General features: G+C 40.7%; 3 protein-coding genes across 3 annotated transcripts; 2 read left to right on the top strand and 1 right to left on the bottom strand.

Moving 5' to 3' along the window:
- The first annotated feature begins 3,300 nt into the window (after window positions 1–3,300).
- On the top strand, window positions 3,301–8,268 carry otop2 (otopetrin 2). The gene is made up of 7 exons (XM_083781004.1): window positions 3,301–3,374; window positions 4,613–4,980; window positions 5,102–5,238; window positions 5,357–5,415; window positions 6,162–6,301; window positions 6,408–7,279; window positions 7,397–8,268. Exons 2-7 carry the CDS (start codon window positions 4,617–4,619, stop codon window positions 7,565–7,567), a joined length of 1,743 nt encoding a protein of 580 aa, XP_083637130.1. The 5' UTR covers window positions 3,301–3,374; window positions 4,613–4,616; the 3' UTR covers window positions 7,568–8,268.
- A 1,769-nt stretch (window positions 8,269–10,037) lies between these two features.
- LOC310869654 (5-hydroxytryptamine receptor 3A-like) lies at window positions 10,038–14,001 on the bottom strand (the record flags this gene model as incomplete). Its single annotated transcript, XM_083780485.1, has 8 exons — window positions 13,909–14,001; window positions 13,712–13,756; window positions 13,517–13,623; window positions 13,189–13,358; window positions 12,784–12,911; window positions 11,316–11,526; window positions 10,664–10,822; window positions 10,038–10,381 (listed from the first exon to the last, which is right to left on the bottom strand). Exons 1-8 carry the CDS (start codon window positions 13,996–13,998, stop codon window positions 10,038–10,040), a joined length of 1,254 nt encoding a protein of 417 aa, XP_083636611.1. The 5' UTR covers window positions 13,999–14,001.
- Window positions 14,002–19,250: 5,249 nt separating this feature from the next.
- LOC310869653 (inward rectifier potassium channel 16-like) lies at window positions 19,251–20,405 on the top strand (the record flags this gene model as incomplete). The annotated part of the gene is made up of 1 exon (XM_083780484.1): window positions 19,251–20,405. One exon carries the CDS (start codon window positions 19,251–19,253, stop codon window positions 20,403–20,405), a length of 1,155 nt encoding a protein of 384 aa, XP_083636610.1.
- Between the last annotated feature and the right edge of the window lie 448 nt (window positions 20,406–20,853).

The raw sequence follows: 20,853 nt of genomic DNA, 5'->3' as shown, positions 1-20,853 counted from the left end.
AGAAGAACCAGGAAAGTTTAGGACATATTAGTATGCTATTTTGGCATAAGTTACTGAATATTCATGAGTCTGAATCCATAATTCTATTTTGTATATAAAGTAGACAGATTTCTTCAGATCAAATAGTAATCTCAGCAAGGCAGATGGCTTCTTGGTTAGAGTGGGTGACAACATTATCACACGAAAAGATGAAATTACCTACCTAGGTTCCATCCTGGAGGCCAATCTTTCCGGTGATAAAATGGCCACCAACGTAATCAAAAAAGTCAATCAAAGAACAAGATTCCTTTACAGGATCTCCTCACTGGTCAGCAAAAACACCTTGAAGACCTTAACAGGAGCCCTCGTACAAGGTTTCTTTGACTATGCATCCACCTCTTGGTACCACAGCACCTCAAAGGCCCTTAAAACAAGGCTCCAGACCTCCCAAAACAAACTGGTCAGGCTCCTACTTGGCCTCACCCCCCGAACCCACCTCACCCCTGCCCACTTTGACAGGCTGGGATGGCTTAGGGTCGACGACAGAGTACAGCATTTTGCAATGGGTCTGGTCCACAAGATTCGATACACCACTAAGATACCCATGTACCTGTCTAAATACTTCCTTAATGTAAACGAAGTCCACACCCACAACACCAGAGGGAGTGCAACAAACCATGTACAACCCAGATTGTACCGCCCCCCCCCCCCTTTCCCCTCACTGTATATGTATATTTTCCCCTTTTGCTTCCTATTTGATGAATTCCTGTTCTGTTCTTTAACTACATAGAAGTGTCTATTTGTATGTCTCTAAATGTTTTGATGAATTGAACAATGTGGACCCTGTTGTAAACAAGTGTAATGCTTAATTGGGTCGTCCACTCACAGTTAACAGTCTTTGTATTGAGTTTGTGCTTGAAATGTAGGCTACTGTAATTCTACAAACTGTTAATAAATATTTCAATCAATCAATCAATCAATAGACTATTCGCTGTCTACCTAGATCATCAGTGTTTATGTTCTACATGTTCTGACTGTAAATTCTAATTCACTCACTATAGGTCTATCTCAGAAACACACATTTCACCCTTTCTCAGATAGTCAAATTATAAGTAGGCTATTATAACCAGTAAGACGCCCTGGGGGCGAGAAGCGACCTCAGGTCGCGTGCATACATCCGCCTGGGTGACTGCAGACTCCTGGGCGAGCACTGGTGCTTTGGCATGGGGTGTCAGATCAACAAAATATGGAATGAATTCTGTACTAGCCAGATATGGAGCGTGTCTTGAGTGTACAGGGTTTGATGAGGTCAGATCAACATATGGAATGTCAGAACCGGTCAGCTCCATATATGGAGATCTATCATCTAAGGGTGGCAGCGGGGGCAGTGTCTTGAGTGTTTGATGAGGGTTTTGATGCGGGACCAGGTAGGACCGGGCCTTTTGCCGGCTGCCGGGCGTAGCTGCACTAATAATTTTGGGGCGGGCCCGTCTAGAGTTTGAATGGACAGGTGTCAGTCAAAAGGGAGACATCGAAGAGGAAGGACGGATGGGGAAGGATCAACATATGGAATGTCAGAACAGGTCAACAGCTCCATAGGCCTATATGGAGATCTAAGGGTTTGAGGTCAGATGTACGGTTGATGGCCTGCTCCATATATGCAGATCTAGGTGATGATCAGTCTTCTCCATGTATCCAGGGTTTGATGAGGTCAGTGTAGTGATCTTCATATATGGAGACGGCCATATATGGAGTGTCGACCATACATGGTGGTGTGACGTGTCATGAGGTGTGGCTGACAACCATAATGGAGGCGTGATAACAGAATAGTTTACTTTAAAACAATATTTCAAAACTATCTCACCATGTCATGTGCTTTTTTTAAGCATTTATTTAACCAGGGTCACAACTCTTTTTCAATGGGCCCTGGGACAATTTTGTCTAATGACCGCAGCTTCACACTCACACAGTTACATAAATGTCATTAATGGGTTACCTGTAAGCCTTAAAGCGACATTGTTAACTTCAAGTCCTCCATTAAGAGCTGTCTGAATAGCAGTTACTCAACCATCAAACAGTTGAGTTGTAGGTTCAACCAAAAACAGGGCACTCGTTGAGTTTACCTACACCCATTTCCATTGAGGATCAAGATTCACAATGGAAATACGTTCTAAAGCTTTTTTGTGTTTTATCATTTTGACAGATTATGTACAAATATATGGTCATATGCTAAAACATCAATCAACTGCAGCTTCAGTGAAGTAGTAGGGTGTTCACCGAAATTTTCAAGTGCAGGGAGGAGTGAGTCTTGCTCTTTCACTGCCCCCCCATCTCTCTCAGGCACGCACACACACACACACACACACACACACAGACACACGCACACACACACACACACACACACACACACACATTTTTCTGTTGTTCCAGGAGGTTGAACTGGGGGTCTATGCAACCACTAGTGTGCACATTACATCTTACAAGGTACAGTCCTCTAACCTTTAAACCACTGATAGTATAATTATTGCACTATTCTCGTGCAATATTTGCTTTGTTTGCAACGATGTGCCCCATATAAGTGTCCATGACACTTTTATGTGTCTGCATGGGACAAAAAAACAAAAGTGTCAAAGTGGTAAAAGATGCTTCCCTATATTGAAAATAAATACACAAACCTACCCTACCTTAGGCATTTTGCATTTTTATTGGCAGTATTAGTTCAAGTATTCCCTTCAAGCCCTACGTTAAAAAGATAAGCCAGTTGAATTTGTTCCACCCGTTTAGAGAATTTCAAACACTTTCACATTTGAGCCACAGCCATGCATTGCTGCAATCACATAGCAAAACAGCAAATCTACTAAATGTATAATGGCAAAAGAAAGAAATGGCACATTTAATGTGTTAATACTGTGATTAAACTGTTAAACTGTTGCCAATAAATTGTTCTATTCTGTTCTGTTCTGTTCTGTTCTGACGTGTTTAAACAAATGGAAACTAATAAAAAAAATTAACAACTCACATGGCAGTCAATCTGTTAGAAACTTTCATGATGATTATTTTGTACATGGCAGGTAAAAATTCTATTTTGACAGAATGACATTAATAATGTATTGTATAATATCAAAAAGTTGCTGTCTCTGAAAAATAACCGGTTTCTGGTATTTTGGATGTCCCATAAAGAGAGGTGTTCCCTGGAAAAAAGTCTTTTGAACTTTCCATGGATATTTTGTGCAAAACACTCTGTGTGTGGTAATAATATGGTGTTGTTCATAACAGATTTATTGACATTTATTGCTCTTCGTACACAAACTCCCATGCAAACCGCAGAGGCAGTGGGTGGATATAAAAGCCACCAAGGCTCAGTTAGACCACCTCTCAGGATTGCACCATATCAGGTAGGCTTAACATTATTCTGTTCTCAAATCCTCATTAAACTTCGGTATAGGTAGCCTACTTTACCTATATTTTCATTGGGATATATGATTGATTGATTGATTGAAATATTTATTAACAGTTTGTAGAATTTACAGTACATTTTAAGCACAAACTCAATACAAAGACTGTCAACTGTGAGTGGACGACCCAATTAAGCATTACACTTGTTTACAACAGGGTCCACATTGTTCAATTCATCAAAACATTTAAAGACATACAAACATTTAGAGACATACAAATAGACATTTCTATGTAGCTAAAGAACAGAACAGGAATTCATCATATGGGAAGCAAAAAAAGGGAAAAGATACAATATACAGTGAGGGAAAATGGGGTGGGGGGGTGGGGGGATTCAGATTTTACAGAGGCCAGTTTCGAATTGCAGCCATCCGTAGGTGCCCTTTGAGAGCGGTTTTGAAGGAGTCAAGGGATTCACATGTCTTAATGACTGTTGGTAGGGCGTTCCACATTTTGGTGGCATAGGAGCGAAAAGAATTTAGTCCCTTGTTTGTGCTAATCAACAGCCAACTTGCCTGGCCTGTTTGTTTTTCTTCTGTTTTTTTACATCAGATAATGTGGACTTGTCCTTCTGAACGTCCCCAGGTGAAATAACTCTGAGTCTGATGCATTGTGAAGAACAATAGAGCTACCTGTGACTTTTTCCACACTGATTAGGCCCACAAGCACTGTTTTAAGCACTGATGAGGGGAAAGACTTATAATCTTAGGTTCATGCAGGTGTCACCAGGGCAGTATGTTAATTTAGAAGGAGCCTAAAAAGTGGGAGTAGCTGCTTAACCTGTATATCTCTTAAATACAGCTAGAAACAGCAAAGAGCTCATTTTCTGAAAAAAGATCTCAGAGGGAGACATCATGTGTCCCCATGCTTCCGACAACCCCAATTTTCTGAATGAATGTGAATGTCTGACCACGGGTGATCCTTGTGAACCGTGCAAAACCAACCAGGGTTCCGACAACCCTGGATATCTGAGTGAATGTGAATGTCTGACCGCCGGTGATCTTTGTGAACCATGCAGGACAATCCAGGGTTCCGACAACCCTGGATATCTGAGTGAATGTGAATGTCTGACCGCCGGTGATCTTTGTGAACCATGCAGGACCATCCAGGGTTCCGACAACCCTGGATATATGAATGAATGTGAATGTCTGACCACCGGTGATCCTTGTGAACCATGCAGGACCATGACGAAAGAAGACAGGGACCCAGAGGATGAGTCCAACGACATCAATGAAGGGGGTGGAGTGGAGAGTTCGAGTGAACCCAACCTCGCTCTCTCCCACAGCGGAGTCGTGAGCGAGCGGGGCCGCAACTGGGGCTGGCTGCTGTCTGGGATCATTTTCCTCAACATTCTGATCCTGGGATGTGCCTTGGTCAGCGGGACCGCCTACAAGTCTGTCAGCGTCAGCGCTGTGGACATGCAAATCTTCCTCATCATTCTCATGATCCTCACCATCATCTGGATGCTTTTCTATACCTTCTATACGTCTCGGAGAAGTCATTCTATTCTTTTCAAGGATGGCCATGCTGGACCTGTCTGGCTCAGGGGTAAGGAATCTACAGTATTAATAGGAAAGCCTCAATATGTTGAACTGAGCTTCATGACCATCCACATTTATTCAACATTTTCTAAGTCTATCTTCCCCCCTTTCTATTTTTGTCTTTCCAGCTGGACTTGTGTTATTTGGTGTCCTTGGTATCCTAATGGATATTTTTAAGATAGCCAATTATATTGGCTACCTCCATTGTGATTCTGCAGTCAAAGTGGTCTTTCCTGTAGTGCAAGTTGTGTTCATTATTGTCCAGGTAAATATGTCATATACACAGACAGTTAACAGCACAATATAAGGACAGAATAGAAAACAAATCAATTTGTCTGATGCAATTTGAAAGTTGATTGTTTTGTTTTGAAATCCCTCTTCAGACATACTTCCTGTGGATCCATGCCAAGGACTGTGTGCAGCTGCAATGGAACCTAACACGGTAAAACTAACCAGTCCTCATAAACATGCCTATGGTCTGATAACTCTTGAAATTGTGGTTGTGTGTGTACAGTATGTATTTTTTGGCATGAATGACCAATTTCTTATTCGCTGTGTGTGTGTGTGTGTGTGTGTGTGTGTGTGTGTGTGTGTGTGTGTGTGTGTGTGTGTGTGTGTGTGTGTGTGTGTGTGTGTGTGTGTGTGTGTGTGGGCAGTCTGTCTGTCTGGAGAAGGCGTTGTTTCATTTATCCCTAGGTGGCTTAAAACCCCCCCCAAAACAACCTGTCTAGTAGTATCAAGTAATAGTATGTAAACAATGTGCTATATATATTATTTGTTTTCCTTCTTTTCCCTCTGTGTGTTAAGCATGTGCAGCAGCTATATCTGGTTGGACAATATAATGTATAACCTAATTCTGATCAGTGTTTGGGTCTATTGTATTACGCCTCTTGTGCAGATCCAAATAAAATAATTCAAATGTGTGTGTGTGTGTGTGTGTGTGTGTGTGTGTGTGTGTGTGTGTGTGTGTGTGTGTGTGTGTGTGTGTGTGTGTGTGTGTGTGTGTGTGTGTGTTATTCGTTACTGTTACTAGCATTAATTAATCATTCAATTCATTAATTAGTACATTTACCAGGGTACATTGTGTGTCTTTTGTTCCTCACATTATTACTCTCTCTCTCTCTCTCTCTCTCTCTCTCTCTCTCTCTCTCTCTCGCTCTCTCTCTCTCTCTCTCTCTCTTTTTCTAGCTGTGGGCTGATGCTGATGCTGGGGACAAATTTAGTCCTGTGGATGACAGCAGTCACAGAGGAGTCTGTACACCACACAGACTATCCAGATTATTCAAACACCTCTAAACTCTCTCCTCGAAGCATATACTTGAACAAAGGTAAAAAAAAACCCAACATCATCAAACATCAAACAAAACTGCCACTGAATATAGTCAACTGTGACTGAATACAAGACATGTCCCTCATGCTGTTGCATCTTTTCAGCGGACTACGGAGATGGCAAGTGCAAGTGCAGCTACTCTGCATGTAAGATCTTCAAGACGGCCTATTACTACCTGTACCCCTTCAACATCGAGTACTGTCTCTTTGCATCCTGCATGGCCTACGTCATGTGGAAGAACGTCGGTCGCGTCACAGAGGAGCACAGTTCTCACCATGCCAAGTTCCGCGTGAAGGATACATGCGTTGGGCCCGTCGCAGGGGTTCTCATGCTAATAGCAGGTTTGGCGACCTTTGTAGTGTATGAGGTGGAAGTGGGACAGGACGACGCCGACAGGAGAGAAAATGCACTGATAATGCACTTTGTATATAACATAGTGATAATGATTCTGATGTCTGTCTCGCTTGTGGTTGGCTGCGCTGTCTACAGGCTGGACCATAGGGAACACGTGTCAGAAAAGAACCCCACACGCAGTCTGGACGTGAGCCTGCTTGTGGGAGCATCTCTGGGACAGTTCATTATCAGTTACTTCACTATTGTGGCTGTGGTGGGAAGTTTGGGAACAGGAGCCAAAGGCTACTTGAATGGCCTCAACCTGGCCTGGGCTATACTGACTGTGATACAGCTCGGCCTGCAGAACTTCTTCCTTATCGACGGCCTTCACCGCGAGCCCTTCCATGAGCCACAGCCAGTCACTGTATTTTCAAATCCTTATGTGCTGCAAGGCATCAAAGAGCTGAGCAACATTGAAGGTTCAGACATGGACACAAAGACCATGCCATGCCAAGCCCACACAGCTCACAGTCAGCATGGCCATTCGCATACTGCACACGCCCCGGAACACAAACACAAGCTGAACTGGAAGAGAAGAGTACTGAAGGAAGTCTGTGCCTTCCTGCTGCTTTCCAATATTATCGTGAGTACCGTCTCTCTCATCTTGCCTCGGTAACTATAAATCCACTGTCGTAAGATTCATAAGCATAAGCATAACAAATATATTGTATAAAGCAAATGCATTTGTTTTGATCAACAGCTCTGGATCATACCTTCCTTTGGTGCTCGACCCCAGTTTGACCACGACGTGGAAACCAATTTCTACAATTTCACCTTATGGTCAGCGGTTGTCAACATTGGACTTCCCTTTGGAATCTTCTATCGTATGCACTCAGTTGCCAGTCTCTTTGAGGTGTATGTAATCTCATGAAGCCAGCGTGGGCAATATATAGATTTAACAGTTTGGATATTGTTCCAAAGCTGTTTTTTTGTAAAAAAAGTAGTTTTTATTTTGAAGATAATCTGTTTTATTTTTCTTGATAAGCAGGTTGACAAATATTACTATTGTTTAATCTATGGCATTGTGTATAAGCTACACATGGCATTCACTGGCTCAGGAGGGAGAGCGGCCAGCAGGGAAAGGCTCCTCCCGGTTCAACCCCTGGCTTTGAAGTGTCCTTGAGCGAGACACTGAATCCACAACTGTTCCCGATTGGTGCCTTGCATGGTTGCTTCTGCCATCGGTGTGTAAATATAGGTGAATATATATATATATAACAGGCATCATAAAGAATGTAACACACAAGCACTTTGGAGAAATGCAGACCATTCTTTGAATGCAAGAAGAGTACAACTACCGTATATTTAAAAAAATAACAAATAAAAAATTGTAATCATCCAGGCATCATAAACCTGTTTTTTGCACTCAGTTTACGCTTTAATATATGCTCAAAATAAAGGTAAACACTAAAAGAATGTAACTTCACAGTCCACTTTCTTTTTTGTAAGTAGCATATTATTTACTATAGTATTACAATTAAGTTTTATTTTTGTTATTGGTGACTCGTCAATTGATTGTAATTATAATGCATTATAAATCATGTGGAAAAATAAAACTACTTTATACCTGAATAGCGAGTGGTCTCCCTCTCTATGTTCTGAGGGTGTTGGCTAATTTACTCTGAGGGTGTATGGGAATTAGCTAATTTACTCTGAGGGTGTATGGGAATTAGCTAATTTACTCTGAGGGTGTATATTAGCTAATTTACTCTGAGGATGTAGGGTATTTGCTAATAAATTAGGCTACTACTTGTGTGAGGAGTTTGACACAAGTGTAAGTTAAATAAATTCAATAATAAATTCCTTGCACAGCTCCCTTGTTGGCTGGTCAGTTGTCAGGTCTGGTCAAGTCAAGTCATCTTTCTTTATAGGCGATAGCACATTTAAAAACAATACCAGTTGTTCCAAAGTGCTTTCAAACAAGGACCTGATTTGATAGTCATAATAAAAGCAAGTTAAAAGCAAGTAACTCACAGACTATAGTGAAACGCCCCCCTCTGGGTTACATTTTCTAATTTCTATGACACTGTTGAACCACTTGATGGCGGTCATGTCAGCGCTTACATCGAGTTCAAGCGCACAGAGGTTTTTCATTGCGGATCCTGGGCTCAATTGAAAGTATCTCATTCAGTGGGAAATGATTACCGTAAATACCTTTTGTTTATTTTTCTATATTCTTCAGCTATAGTGTAGATTTTTGAGTGGTGCAAACCACTCCTACAACCAGCTTGCAATGTCCTCGTACCTGTTTGTTTGTGTGTCTGTGTGTTTGTTTGTTTGTGTGTGTGTCTGTCTGTCTGTGTGAGCATGAGTATGTGACTTAATAATAGCAGTAGGGGGCGCCAGAAACAGTGAGAGGGGTAGTGACTCTAATGAGAGAGAGTGAGAGAGAGAGAGAGAGAGAGAGAGAGAGAGAGGGGGGGGGGGGGGGGGGGAATTGCACCACTCAGTTCACACGTGTGTGATTTTGTCCTAACACAACACAAACATTAAATATGCCATTGACAATGAATGGAGAATTTACGTCACATGTGTCTGAGCAAATCGGCTATTTTGTCCAAACTCAAACATTAAATGCCATTGACAATGAATGGAGAACTTACATCATGAGCAAATCGGCTATTTTGTCTAACACAATTGACAATAAAAGGACGATGTACGATGATGAAGAGCGCGCCCCTCACTTCACACGTGTGTTTTATTTTTTTATTTAAAGAAATATACAGTACATCCCAGAGCAAGTGTAAGAAATTATGAAGATGAAGATTTATTGGACTGCAGAGGAGTAAGGAGTCAAGCTATGGCCTTTTATTATAATCCTCATCAGACGGATACAACAAGGTGAACTGAAGCGTCATTATTAAAGGCTACCTCTTTGATGCATTTTTAATTGTATTCTTTATGCTAAGATAAAACCAGAAAAAGCACAAATACTTGTTTACATCAGGGTCCTCCATTTTCAATTCGTCATTTATTTAAAGACATAAATATATACACATGCAAAATAGAAATAAAAATCATCAAATACACAGTTAGAAAAGAAGGGAATACGTGAGCAGTATAGAAAAATCACACCCGTGTGAAGCGAGGGGCGCTAATACAGTATATTAAAGTCTAACACGTTGTTTAGGTGTTTAGGTGACAAACGGTGCCAACACAAATATTAAAATTCTCTTTTCTCTATTGTTAATGGCAATTTAATCTTGTAGACCATTGCAAGTTGCTGTACTCTGTCGTAAACCCTAAGCCATTCCAACCTATCAAAATTAGTGGGGGTGAGGTGGGTTCTGGGAGTTAGGCCAGGTCATAGCACTTGTTTTGGGATGTCTGGAGCCTAGTTTTTAGGGCCTTGTCGTCTGTGATGTCTGTGATGTCTGTGATGTCTGTGATGTCTGTGATGCTGCAGTGTCACCATCATCTTCATAATCATCCCAAAATTGAAAATGGTTAGGTTGACATTCTGTGTATCCTGTAAACATATAAAGCATGCAACTCAAGTAGATAGCGACTAAACATAAATACACACACAAACAGATCTTGTCCATCTTATTGGCAATGTTCTGGTGTTGCTCAGACACTCGATCTCGGGTAGCCTGAGCTTCCAGGAAGATGACCACCTTCTCGAGTACTCCACTCTCCCCAGGGGCGTTCAATTCAGTGACTTCAATGATCTGAGGTTTGGATTCTATTAGAAGTTAAATAATAGGGCACAAATATTTGGAATATAATCATTTTCAAAATATATGTTTTCTGTCAGGAAAGACATAATGCAATGTAAAACTATTGGTACCTGAGTATTTGTGAATGTGTGTTTTCCCTTGTCTTGATACAGTACCTTTTCATGTAATCTCTATTCATTTTATGCTGAATTCCCATATGCTATGCAATTTTCCTTTCTATTCCAATAAATGATTTATCACAAAAGAATATTTTAAATCCACACTTTTGCAATTAAATTCTTTCTTACCCTCATCCACTGCCTCCTGATTTTGATTCATGTGTTCTGGGACAGATGTTTTGGACCCGGGGAGGGTAAAGAGTGAGCCATCCTTGGACACTCGTGTAAGCAGTATGGATGCCAGCATGCTCAGCACCAAGAAGATCAGGCAAGTACAGAAGTGAACTCCTATGGATTGAGGCCAAATGGTTAGTATTGGTTTCAGAGATACTGACGGTATCATTTAGATGGAAACTGATTCAAGATGTTTATACATGAGGTTTTGTGTGGGCATATATGCATTGGTGGAAAGTAACTCAAGTCATTACATGTACCCAAGTAGAGTAGTAGTACAATTTTGAGGTAGATGTATTTTACTTGAGTATTTCCCATTTTCACTACTTTTACTCCACTACATCTCAGATGCAAATATTGAGCTTTTACTCCTATGCAATTATTAAAAAACTGAAGTGAGACATTGTGCACACTGAGTACTTTCTACTTCTGGTACTTTAAGTACATTTTATTACCAATACTTTTGTACTTTTACCCAAGCACATTTTGAATTCCAGAATTCTATTAGTATTTCTACATTGCAGTAGGCCTACTCAATGACACTTTTACTTAAAGAAAGCACTTCTTCCACCACTTCATGTATGGCATGTGGAATGTCATTACTGACGGATGACGGGACTGCATTTGCCATCTCCAGGTAGCAGGTCCTTGAGGATGATGAGAAACATGACGAAGCTGAGCACCAGAGTGACCTTGAAGGAGTTGCGTTCGCCGCCTCCCAGTGGCAGAGCGAAGCTCACGATGTCAGCCAGGATGATCAGAATGCTGGGCAGGATTAGCGTTATGAAGGGATTTCCAGACTTGGTTCTCAAGGACACCTGGAAGAGAAGAAGGTCGACAGAGGTAAGGTTTTCAGTGGTGGACAGTAACAAAGAACGTACAAAGTTCGTTTTGAGTATCTGTAGGCCTACTTCATTTGAGTATAGTTTGTATTTTTGGATAGCCTACTTAGCCTACTATTCATTTCACTACATTCCAACGTCTTACTGTAAATTGTAGCCTACCTTTGACTCCACACTCCACACCAATTTCTAGGAAGTACATGACTTGAGTTGAAATGACCTCTTAAAGGGACAATTTTTAAACTAGATTTTTTTTCAACCAAGGTTCATGTTTTAGGTTATTAGAGAAAGTAAAAGATGAGTGTTAAATGTTTTTCATTTGCTGCGCTTTCTTTCATTTTAACGATTTTAGCTATTTTTGACAGGGGGCGGGGGCATTCGAACATGGGGCTAAATAAGTCTTTTTTGCAAAATGTTACAACGATTTCTTTATTAATATTTACTATATGTCAGTTTGTCACCTCCTAATATAATTATTATGTTCACAGCACAAATGTTACATTTGGCTTATACATTTGGCTAATGGCTACCCTGCAAACCAAATACTATATTACGATATTATTATGTGATGAATTGCATTTGTACATGACTTTGTTATGGTCCAAAAGGTGCAGTATGACAGGAGAAGCAGTCGGCATTTTCAAATATGGCCCCCTTTGAAAAAACCTTGGACACCCCTGCGGCTTAAGCCATATTTCAATAATGAAAATCACCAAACATTTCCTTAATGCTATAGGCAGTGTAGAAGCCATTTCACTGTGTTTTTTGTTTATTATTATTATTATTATTAGCCTAGAATATTCTGAAAATGATTGGCTAATTGATTTATTGTTTTGGGCATAGACGGGCACGCCTCCCAGGCCAAGGGTTTAATTATGGACAGGTGTGGGGGGAGAAGGCATGCACCTAGTGGATACAAGGTTTTTACCAGTAAACACGGAAGACATTTGTATTTTGTACTATGCTGTCTATACACTTTATGTGAATTAAACGCAAAGCAAAAGAAAGTAACAAGTGGACAATGAAGTTCTTCCTGTACTGCGTACACCTAAACCCATAGAATGGGTGCATCAGTGGGTTTGTTATGGACAAGGGTGAAAGCTGACAAACTAGCACTTACAGGCAGAAATAAAAAGTATATTGCTGTGGCAGGTCCTATAGGTTTCACACAAGATATGATTGATCTTTGGCCATACAGCAAAATACTGTACATAACAAGTCATATCAACTTACCATGATATAACTTTTCCCATTGGCTTCATTGCCATGATATAACAGGTCTGTATCTGTAGTCTTCCACTCTCCATTATCTTCTTCCTCCGTTGGTCTGGCATGTGCCAAATTCAGTGACGTGCCACAACCTAATAAAACGTAGGCTTGTTTTAATCAGGTGTTTAGAAGTCACAATAATGCTGAAAATGGTTTGATCTAATGTACCGTTTCTCAACATTGGGTCTGGGCTCTGGGGACCCGTTGGGGTAAATGACCTCCAATACCGTTTTGACAGCGAATGGGGTACCATAGATTTAATAGCATGAGTGATTTTGCACACCTACTTGCAAGGACAGGTACGGTATACGTAGGAAAAAGATCAACGTTTAATGGGTTAATTGAATGGGTTAATATAGGTGAACATACCACTTTCCTCCCATGCTTGGATTGCAACAGGGCACTGATCTTCAGCAAACGGGTACTTGAACATGTTTATATCGCATGCCACCTCTGTGTTGATGATAACTTGGTGCTGCACAGAGCCATTACTGCGTACCAGCAGATCCCGCGAAGCATGTACTATAGTCGTTCTCACTCTATAGATAGACAATAAATCCAGCTGTTTCAGCTACACTTCACTAAGTGCATGATGATAAGTGGGAATTGATTGATATCTTTTTTTTAAACAAGAAAGTGGACTAAAATCAAAACAAAGAATAGAACAAAAGAAAAAAAACGGATTTTACAGACTTACGCATTAGTTACACGGAGTTCTGGAGTCCAGATTTTATTCACTGGCAGGACCACAGCATCATATGGGTATTTACTTTCATCCCATCCCAGTTGAGCGTCGGTCCATATCTGTGGTATACAGTAGAATCACGATTATTCTGATTGTGACATTTTACTTTTACTCTCTTTGGCATTAATGTAAAGTACAGTACTGTACCATTGTGGCTTCCAGGCGACTATATAAGCGCCGTGTTACAGTATTCTGTTGAATAAAATAATGAAAAAAGGCAAAGGCAAAATTAAGGCCTAAACACACAATCCCACAAAAGTTTGTGGGATCTTCATGTAAAATAATTATTTGTCGAGGGTTATAGCAGTAAAACAAATGCATCATTAGTATGAAGCAATACTTACAACAGATAAAGTTTTGTAACTTATCCGTGGCACGCGTATTATTTGCTTGCATTTGTCTGCCTGTGGCTGAGACATGTAGCTTTTGGCCATCAACTTTTCAGCCAGACAACGGCGTGTGCAATTTGAAGAGACATGTCCTAATGCTGAAATGACGGGAAAAATTAAGTTGCATTCAATAGACTCATGAGTTCTGTAATTCTTCTTTTCCCCCCCACATTTTTCACTGCATTGAGCAACAGCAGCTTTTAAGCATGGTTTAGCCATTGTGTCATTGTATTAGACAAGACAAGATTCCACTCATTTAGATTCAAGTTACACTTACCTGCTATTGCTATAATCAGCAAGAATACACCTTTCACCATACATCTCAGCATTCTTGTAAGTTTTCCTGCTGCAAAGTAAGTTCTGAATCCATCCAGTGACTCAACTGCACATGTAAAGGCTGCAGATGTGTGGCTGGTGTGCTTTACAGCATCCCTGTCCGCTCTTAAAAAGGCTCGTAGTGACGTACATGCTCATCATAGTGGCAATAGTGCACACCTGTTTACATTCACAACATGCGTGCATGGATTAAGAGTTGTGCCCTGCAGGATAATAGGGGATTAAGACAATGGGGTTGGCTGTAATATGGTTTATAAAGTGAAAACTTAATGAATGTGTACCCGACCATAAGCTTGTGTAAACAGTCCAAATTACTTCAAGTGCATGTGTAATGTACTTTAATGAGTTTATTTATTATTTGTCATTAGAGGTGGGTATGCTACACTGCGTAACAAAAGGACAGTAGACCACATGCAGGAGAGCACGCTGGAAGCAACAATAGAGCTATGAGTTTATTTAACTGAGGCAGTCCACTTGCGTGACAAAGCCCTATATGCCTGAGGTTTCTCTCTGGGCTCAGAATGGGCACTGCCTTCTGTTCAAAGCCTCTGTTGTGACAGCTGGTTGTGGCCTTATTGTCCTTTGACTTCTCATGGCACAAAGTTAAAGGTTCTACTTCCAGATTATGTAATGCTGCTCAATAAAATTGTTTGACAGATCTCTATACACTTTGATAACATGAGAGATTAAAATAATCATTCCAGATATCTCTATATACACTTTGATAATGTGAGAGATTAAAACAATAATTGCTGGTGAATGAGAACAGTTTCCGCTGTTGTTGAGAAACAGGTTAAACGTACCGTGAACATGCCCTTACCATGAAACACATGACATTTCACATTACTATTATGTGTAACTTTGGGGGACCTTTGAAGGACACAGAGCAAAATGAGTGTTAATCCATCTCTGGAAGTGTAGGAATGTCCCTTACTCTTTAACCCTGAGGGTTTTACTGTGCGCAAAACCATATGCTTACCAGAACATCTTTCTACTGTACTAGACTGACAGGCTTGCAGTGTTATCAAGAATCAAGGATGTTTATTTGTCACTTAACATACAGGTACAAGAAGTGTTATGGACTAATGGCTAATTATATGATATTTCAAATATAATTCCATATTTTAACATGAGGCCTATTCACAGCACTTCATTTCATATGATATAATTGGCATACATAGGGTTACCTACAGTATATGCAACATTCGTGATCTTGACATGCATGTGTGTGTGCGTGTGCATGCTGTCTAATTAAAATAATATGAATGTACAAATTTACATTTTCCAACATCATAACTACCCTCCACCCTCCTATCCACCTACCTCCCATAAGGCCAAAAAGGGGGCATAATAGTAATATGCATATACATAAACACACTTACACAAAAATACACAAACATTTTAAAGTACAATTGAAGATTGAAAGGGGGCATGCCATTTTGATTAAAATATACATTGAAAAATGTTAATTATCATATACTTTGTTGACATGGTCATAATAATTAATAGCTTATTGTACTGCACATGATTTTTAGTGGGTCTTGGGCCAAAAGTACATCCGCAGGTGAGTCAGTAGCATGGAAAAGTTTGGGAACCCTTGGCCGATATGTTTGCTTCTGTTCTCCACTGCTTCCTGGTGCAGAGTATCAGGCACTGGATGTACTGTAGTAAAGCTATTGTCTTTGTTTTTGCTTTGTCACTCAGCCGCTGTTTCCTGTTAATGACAGAGGAATGACCCACTCCTTCTAGGTTATCTGTTAGAAGAATGTCCCTTATCTCTGTCCCCCTTCTCCACTTATACAATAGTGAAAAAGAAAAGTAGAGGAATGGTTGTACTACATAAACCAGGGATCTGGATGGCAGGGTTATGGTTGTTTTTGGTGTAATTAACCTCATTTGCTTTTGGACGCTGTTAGATTGTGATTGAGATGTCTCTTCCCTGTCTCTTATCTGATGAAGCATCAGGTGAAATCGAGGACACTTGAGACAAAGAAGATTCCAATGTCAATGGCATCCTCTTCACTTGAAGCAACGGTTAACTTGCTGTCTGAGTCTCATGGGATAAAAAGGGATCACAAAAACTACATAAGCGACTAAAGACATAAATATTTGCTGCACATTCCTCAAAGTACCAATTTTATCACTGGCATATCCTGTAGTAGAACTTAACTGAAGTTACATGTTTTTTTTTATTCATTGTCCCAAAAACAAACAGAAGAGGGGACATCGTATACGTCTGGCAGAAGGAACCTTTGACGTATAAACAAGCCATAAATTCTTCTTGATATGGCATTGGATTCTAGAGGGGAATGATTGCCGTAATATCATAATGACATAAGGACTTTGCCTTCCAGGCCAGGCCTGCCCCCCAGAAGGGTCAGACGTTGGAATGGAGTTAGGATTTAAGTCAGTGACTCGCTATGCCACATAGGCAAAGGCTTGGCAGACTCTGTGTGTGGTGTCCAACTTTCAAGATCATCTGTAGCCTACCACTGCTGGAAGTAAGTTGAATAAATATATACAGAAGTTAAATTGCAGACATTTTATGTTGAATATTGTAATGTTTTATAAAATCCTAGAATATCCTAGAATTCATTGAGATTTTTATGAGTAAAAGAAACTCACATTCCTTTATCATCATTATGACATGTTGACAAATCTACATAATAAAGTCCTCAGAGTTAATGTAGGTCGAGTGTAAAAAATAGACTAATGTGTTAATGTACAAAACCTACAGTTAAATGAACATGGACTTAACTATAATTTCAGTAATCAAAGAATCAGACTTCAAAGTGCACTGTGCCATGAAATGAGAATTCTGTGCACTGTGCAGAGAGGTTGCAATCTTTTGGGCATGCATAATAATATGAGGCAGAAACAGATACAAGTTTAAATGCAATATTGCGCAACATGACGCGATCAACCTAAAAACATATCCAGTGGCTTTAATGTACAGGGATAAACAGTTGTAACACAGGTGTAAAATCAACTATTTTCAGACGTAATTAAGATTAGATAAGCATTGTCTACGTGTTCTCAGGTGACTCAATTAAGCAATAAAGACGCAAGATGAAAGCACGGCTTCCTTTTGGTATATATAGTGTATCAATCTGTAAGTAACTAAACTGAGTCCAAAAGCAGTCTACATCCATGGGAGAAATGCAGTAAACTTTCAAGATTATCGTTTGTGACAGTAAGTGTGTGTGATTTATTTTTTAACTCTACTGTTCACTATTGTAGGGAACATGGCAAGGTTAAAGATTGACATTAGAGGTAACATTTAAAGGAGAAAGGTGGTAGCAAGATAATTATTTACTCTCATAAAGAGAAAGAGCTTAATACACCACAGTGAGGTCAGGGTTGTGCTTAATTAAGCGACAAATATATTCATAATAAGAGAGGCAGAGGTGAACAGAGCCATGCCAGCCAGGATATGTACTAACTTAAGCAGGCATGTTTTTCCTTTATGTAGCAGGGCTATATTATGAAATGACTACGCCACCCTCACAAATAGGAGTAATGGATTGTACAAACACATTAACCATAGCATTAAACATATAGGCAGGCTACTGTAGCCGCAATTTCGAACACTAGATTGTTTTTATAATAGGATGAATCTAGAGTTGCAATACCCTCCATTGACATCCCATATGTTGTTATTTATTTATTTTACCTATGTTTGTTTATCCCTGTCACATTTCACAATATGATGGATTCTAAAGTCCTATGTCCTTGAACAGTATAGAACAAGTCTTATTTTACTCTGGTAAATCTGACCTTTTTCCTTGTTTGCTCATTGTTCTACATTCTACAACATTGTATCTGGTACAGCCTTGACCCACACTTGAAGCTGTGACATACAGTAAACCATCAATATTGAAATAAGAACGTATTATGTACGATGTCCAAACAAAGAGCATGATGGGTAAAGAAGATCAATAGGTGTCTGATTCAGGGCTCTTTAATAAACATCCACTCTGTGAAGTAATGAAAAAGACTAAGGAAGAAGTTGTTTTCTGGGAACAGATTATATCAGATATACACAAGGAGGTTACCACCAAAAGATTGCAATACAATTGAAAATGGATAATGAAAGAGTAGCTATTGATGAATCAATATATTTGTGAGCTTGGGTGGGGTAGAAAACATTCCACTATTATTGTTGTATTTGTGCAATAAGCAGCCAAAATACTACAGAGAGTATTATGTACACTCTCTGGATGTAAATTAATACTGAGAGTTGTAGGCTACTATGTAGAATGCAGTTTCTGTTCAGGACGGCTTCCAGCGTTTGGTAAATAATCAGCCAATCTTTGCTTGTGAAGGACTGCTTTAACACCCTGAACCAGGTATTGCTTCAACCCTCTGATGGTTATTGCCTCAGACACAATGACTGTTTACCTAAACATGAAGGTTTCACTTCAACAGACACAAGAAGAACCATTTACATCCTACTCCCTTGTAATTGAAGCTCCTTAGTATCCCTCCAGTCCAACTGCAGACTTTGTCATGTATTATTACCTATTTACATTGTTTATTCAACATTGTATCTTGCGCCACACCTTACCCCTTATCCCCTAAACGTATTTGACATTTTTTACTATTTTGAAAAACATTAAAAAAATTGTTCAAATAGCCGATCTACAAGCTCACAACATGTCGATGTAGATAGTTGAACTATTTTAAAACGTTTTTCAAGATGGTAAAATATGGCAAAGAATTTTAGGGATAAAGGGTAAGACATGCCCAAGATAGGGCCATTTGTCTTTGAAGGAAAAGCTCATTCTGATGTACATTTTGCAGTAAAACTAAATGTGTCAACGTGCATAGAGTTTAATTAAGAGTGCAGATTTGACTGTGTTGCCATCTATTTTTGTTTTGTTTTGTATTTTTGTCGTAGAAACTCATGAGACCTGTCACCTTGTCTTTTCTACAGGACGGTGAACCTTGGCCTGGTCAAAATGAGCCCCGACAGAGAGGAGCAGATCGTCATTAATACATTCCAAACCACAGTCCACACACTGAGCAGCAGCGATAATGTTGAGAAGCCAAGTCGGCTGCGCTTCATGCAGAAGGATGGCAGGTTTCCCGTGAAGTTCTTGAAAGCTTCAGGGGAGTGGAGTCCATACCTGATGGACATCTTCACCACTCTTGTGGAGATCCGCTGGAGGGTCATGCTGCTCATTTTCACCCTCTCTTACATTCTTTCCTGGCTCTTCTTTGGCCTCCTTTACTGGCTTATCGCTTACGTGAACAAAGACACGGAAGATCTGGACAACTCGCCTTGTGTGCAGAATGTGCGCAGCTTCACCGCAGCCTTCCTGTTTTCAATGGAGACCCAGGCGACTATTGGCTATGGCAGTCGCTACATGACTGAAGCCTGCATGGTTGCCATCATAGTCGTGACCATTCAGGATTTGCTGAGCGTCTTTATTGACACCATCATAATTGGCATTGCTGTGGCTAAAATGGCGTCTGCGCGGAAGAGAGCGCAGACCGTGGGTTTCAGCAGGTATGCCGTGGTCAACTTGCGGAACGGAACCCTTTGTCTCTCGTGGCGCCTCGGGGACTTCCGGGGCAATCACATTCTGGAGGGCGTCGCCAGGGCCCAGCTAATCCGCCACGTGAAACACCCCTCGGGGTCCCTCCGAATGTCCTACCAGGATCTGGACATCGGGAGCAGGGACATCATCTTGGCAACACCAACCACCATAGTCCACAGGCTGGAGCCTGGGAGCCCCTTCTACAGTGTGGGCCCTGACGACCTCCCGGAAGAGGACTTTGAGCTGGTGATGTCGTTCACCTACACCGGAGACTCTACAGGGACGCTGCATCAAAAACGCTGCTCCTACACCCCTGCAGACATACTCTGGGGCCAGCGGTTTGAGGACATGCTGAGACTGGGAAAAAGGCACTATAAGGTGGACTACGCTTTGTTCAACCAGACCACTTGGGTGCAAGTGCCCATGCTCAGCGCAGTGGAGTACGACAGAGGGAGACCGCCGGTCTCATCATCACAGCTGCAGCGCTTGTTCCCACCGGTCCAGAAACCCACAGCAGACAGCAGACAGATGAACGGGATCACTGAGGCGATTATTCAAGAAGCCTGCCTATAGGGAACGTCATCCAAGGCCATATATTACACGTTGAGTGTAAGACACAAACGTGTCTCAAAGCATCCAACGTATCTAATAGTAAAGATATTTAACATCTGGCGCCTCCCCATAAGACAAAAGACAGGGAGAGTTGCACCACTCAGTTCACACAGGTGAAAAAAGGCGAGGAGGGTATCTTCAGCGGATTCCGTCCTTCTTCCGGGGTCTTGGAAACGCCCCAGCCACTGAGTTTAGTTTTACTGAGTGCAATTGCACTCCTACTGTATAAATACTGTACATATTATGCTTTTTTATAACTTTATAACAAATGCTTTGTATAGACATCTTGCCTATGGTTTTAATGTTGTATTGCAGTCAATAACATTCCTTGAATTAATGTCACTTGTAGGTGTGAGACTGTGCTTAAATTAAAAACATTATTCATGTTGACGTGACTGACGTCCCTTTT

The sequence above is a fragment of the Protomyctophum parallelum genome (genome assembly GCF_964188405.1).
Source record: "Protomyctophum parallelum genome assembly, chromosome: 13".
Classification (NCBI taxonomy): Eukaryota; Metazoa; Chordata; class Actinopteri; order Myctophiformes; family Myctophidae; genus Protomyctophum; species Protomyctophum parallelum.
The sequence above is the reverse complement of the archived record's forward strand: the minus strand, read 5'-3'. Positions and strand labels throughout refer to the sequence as shown.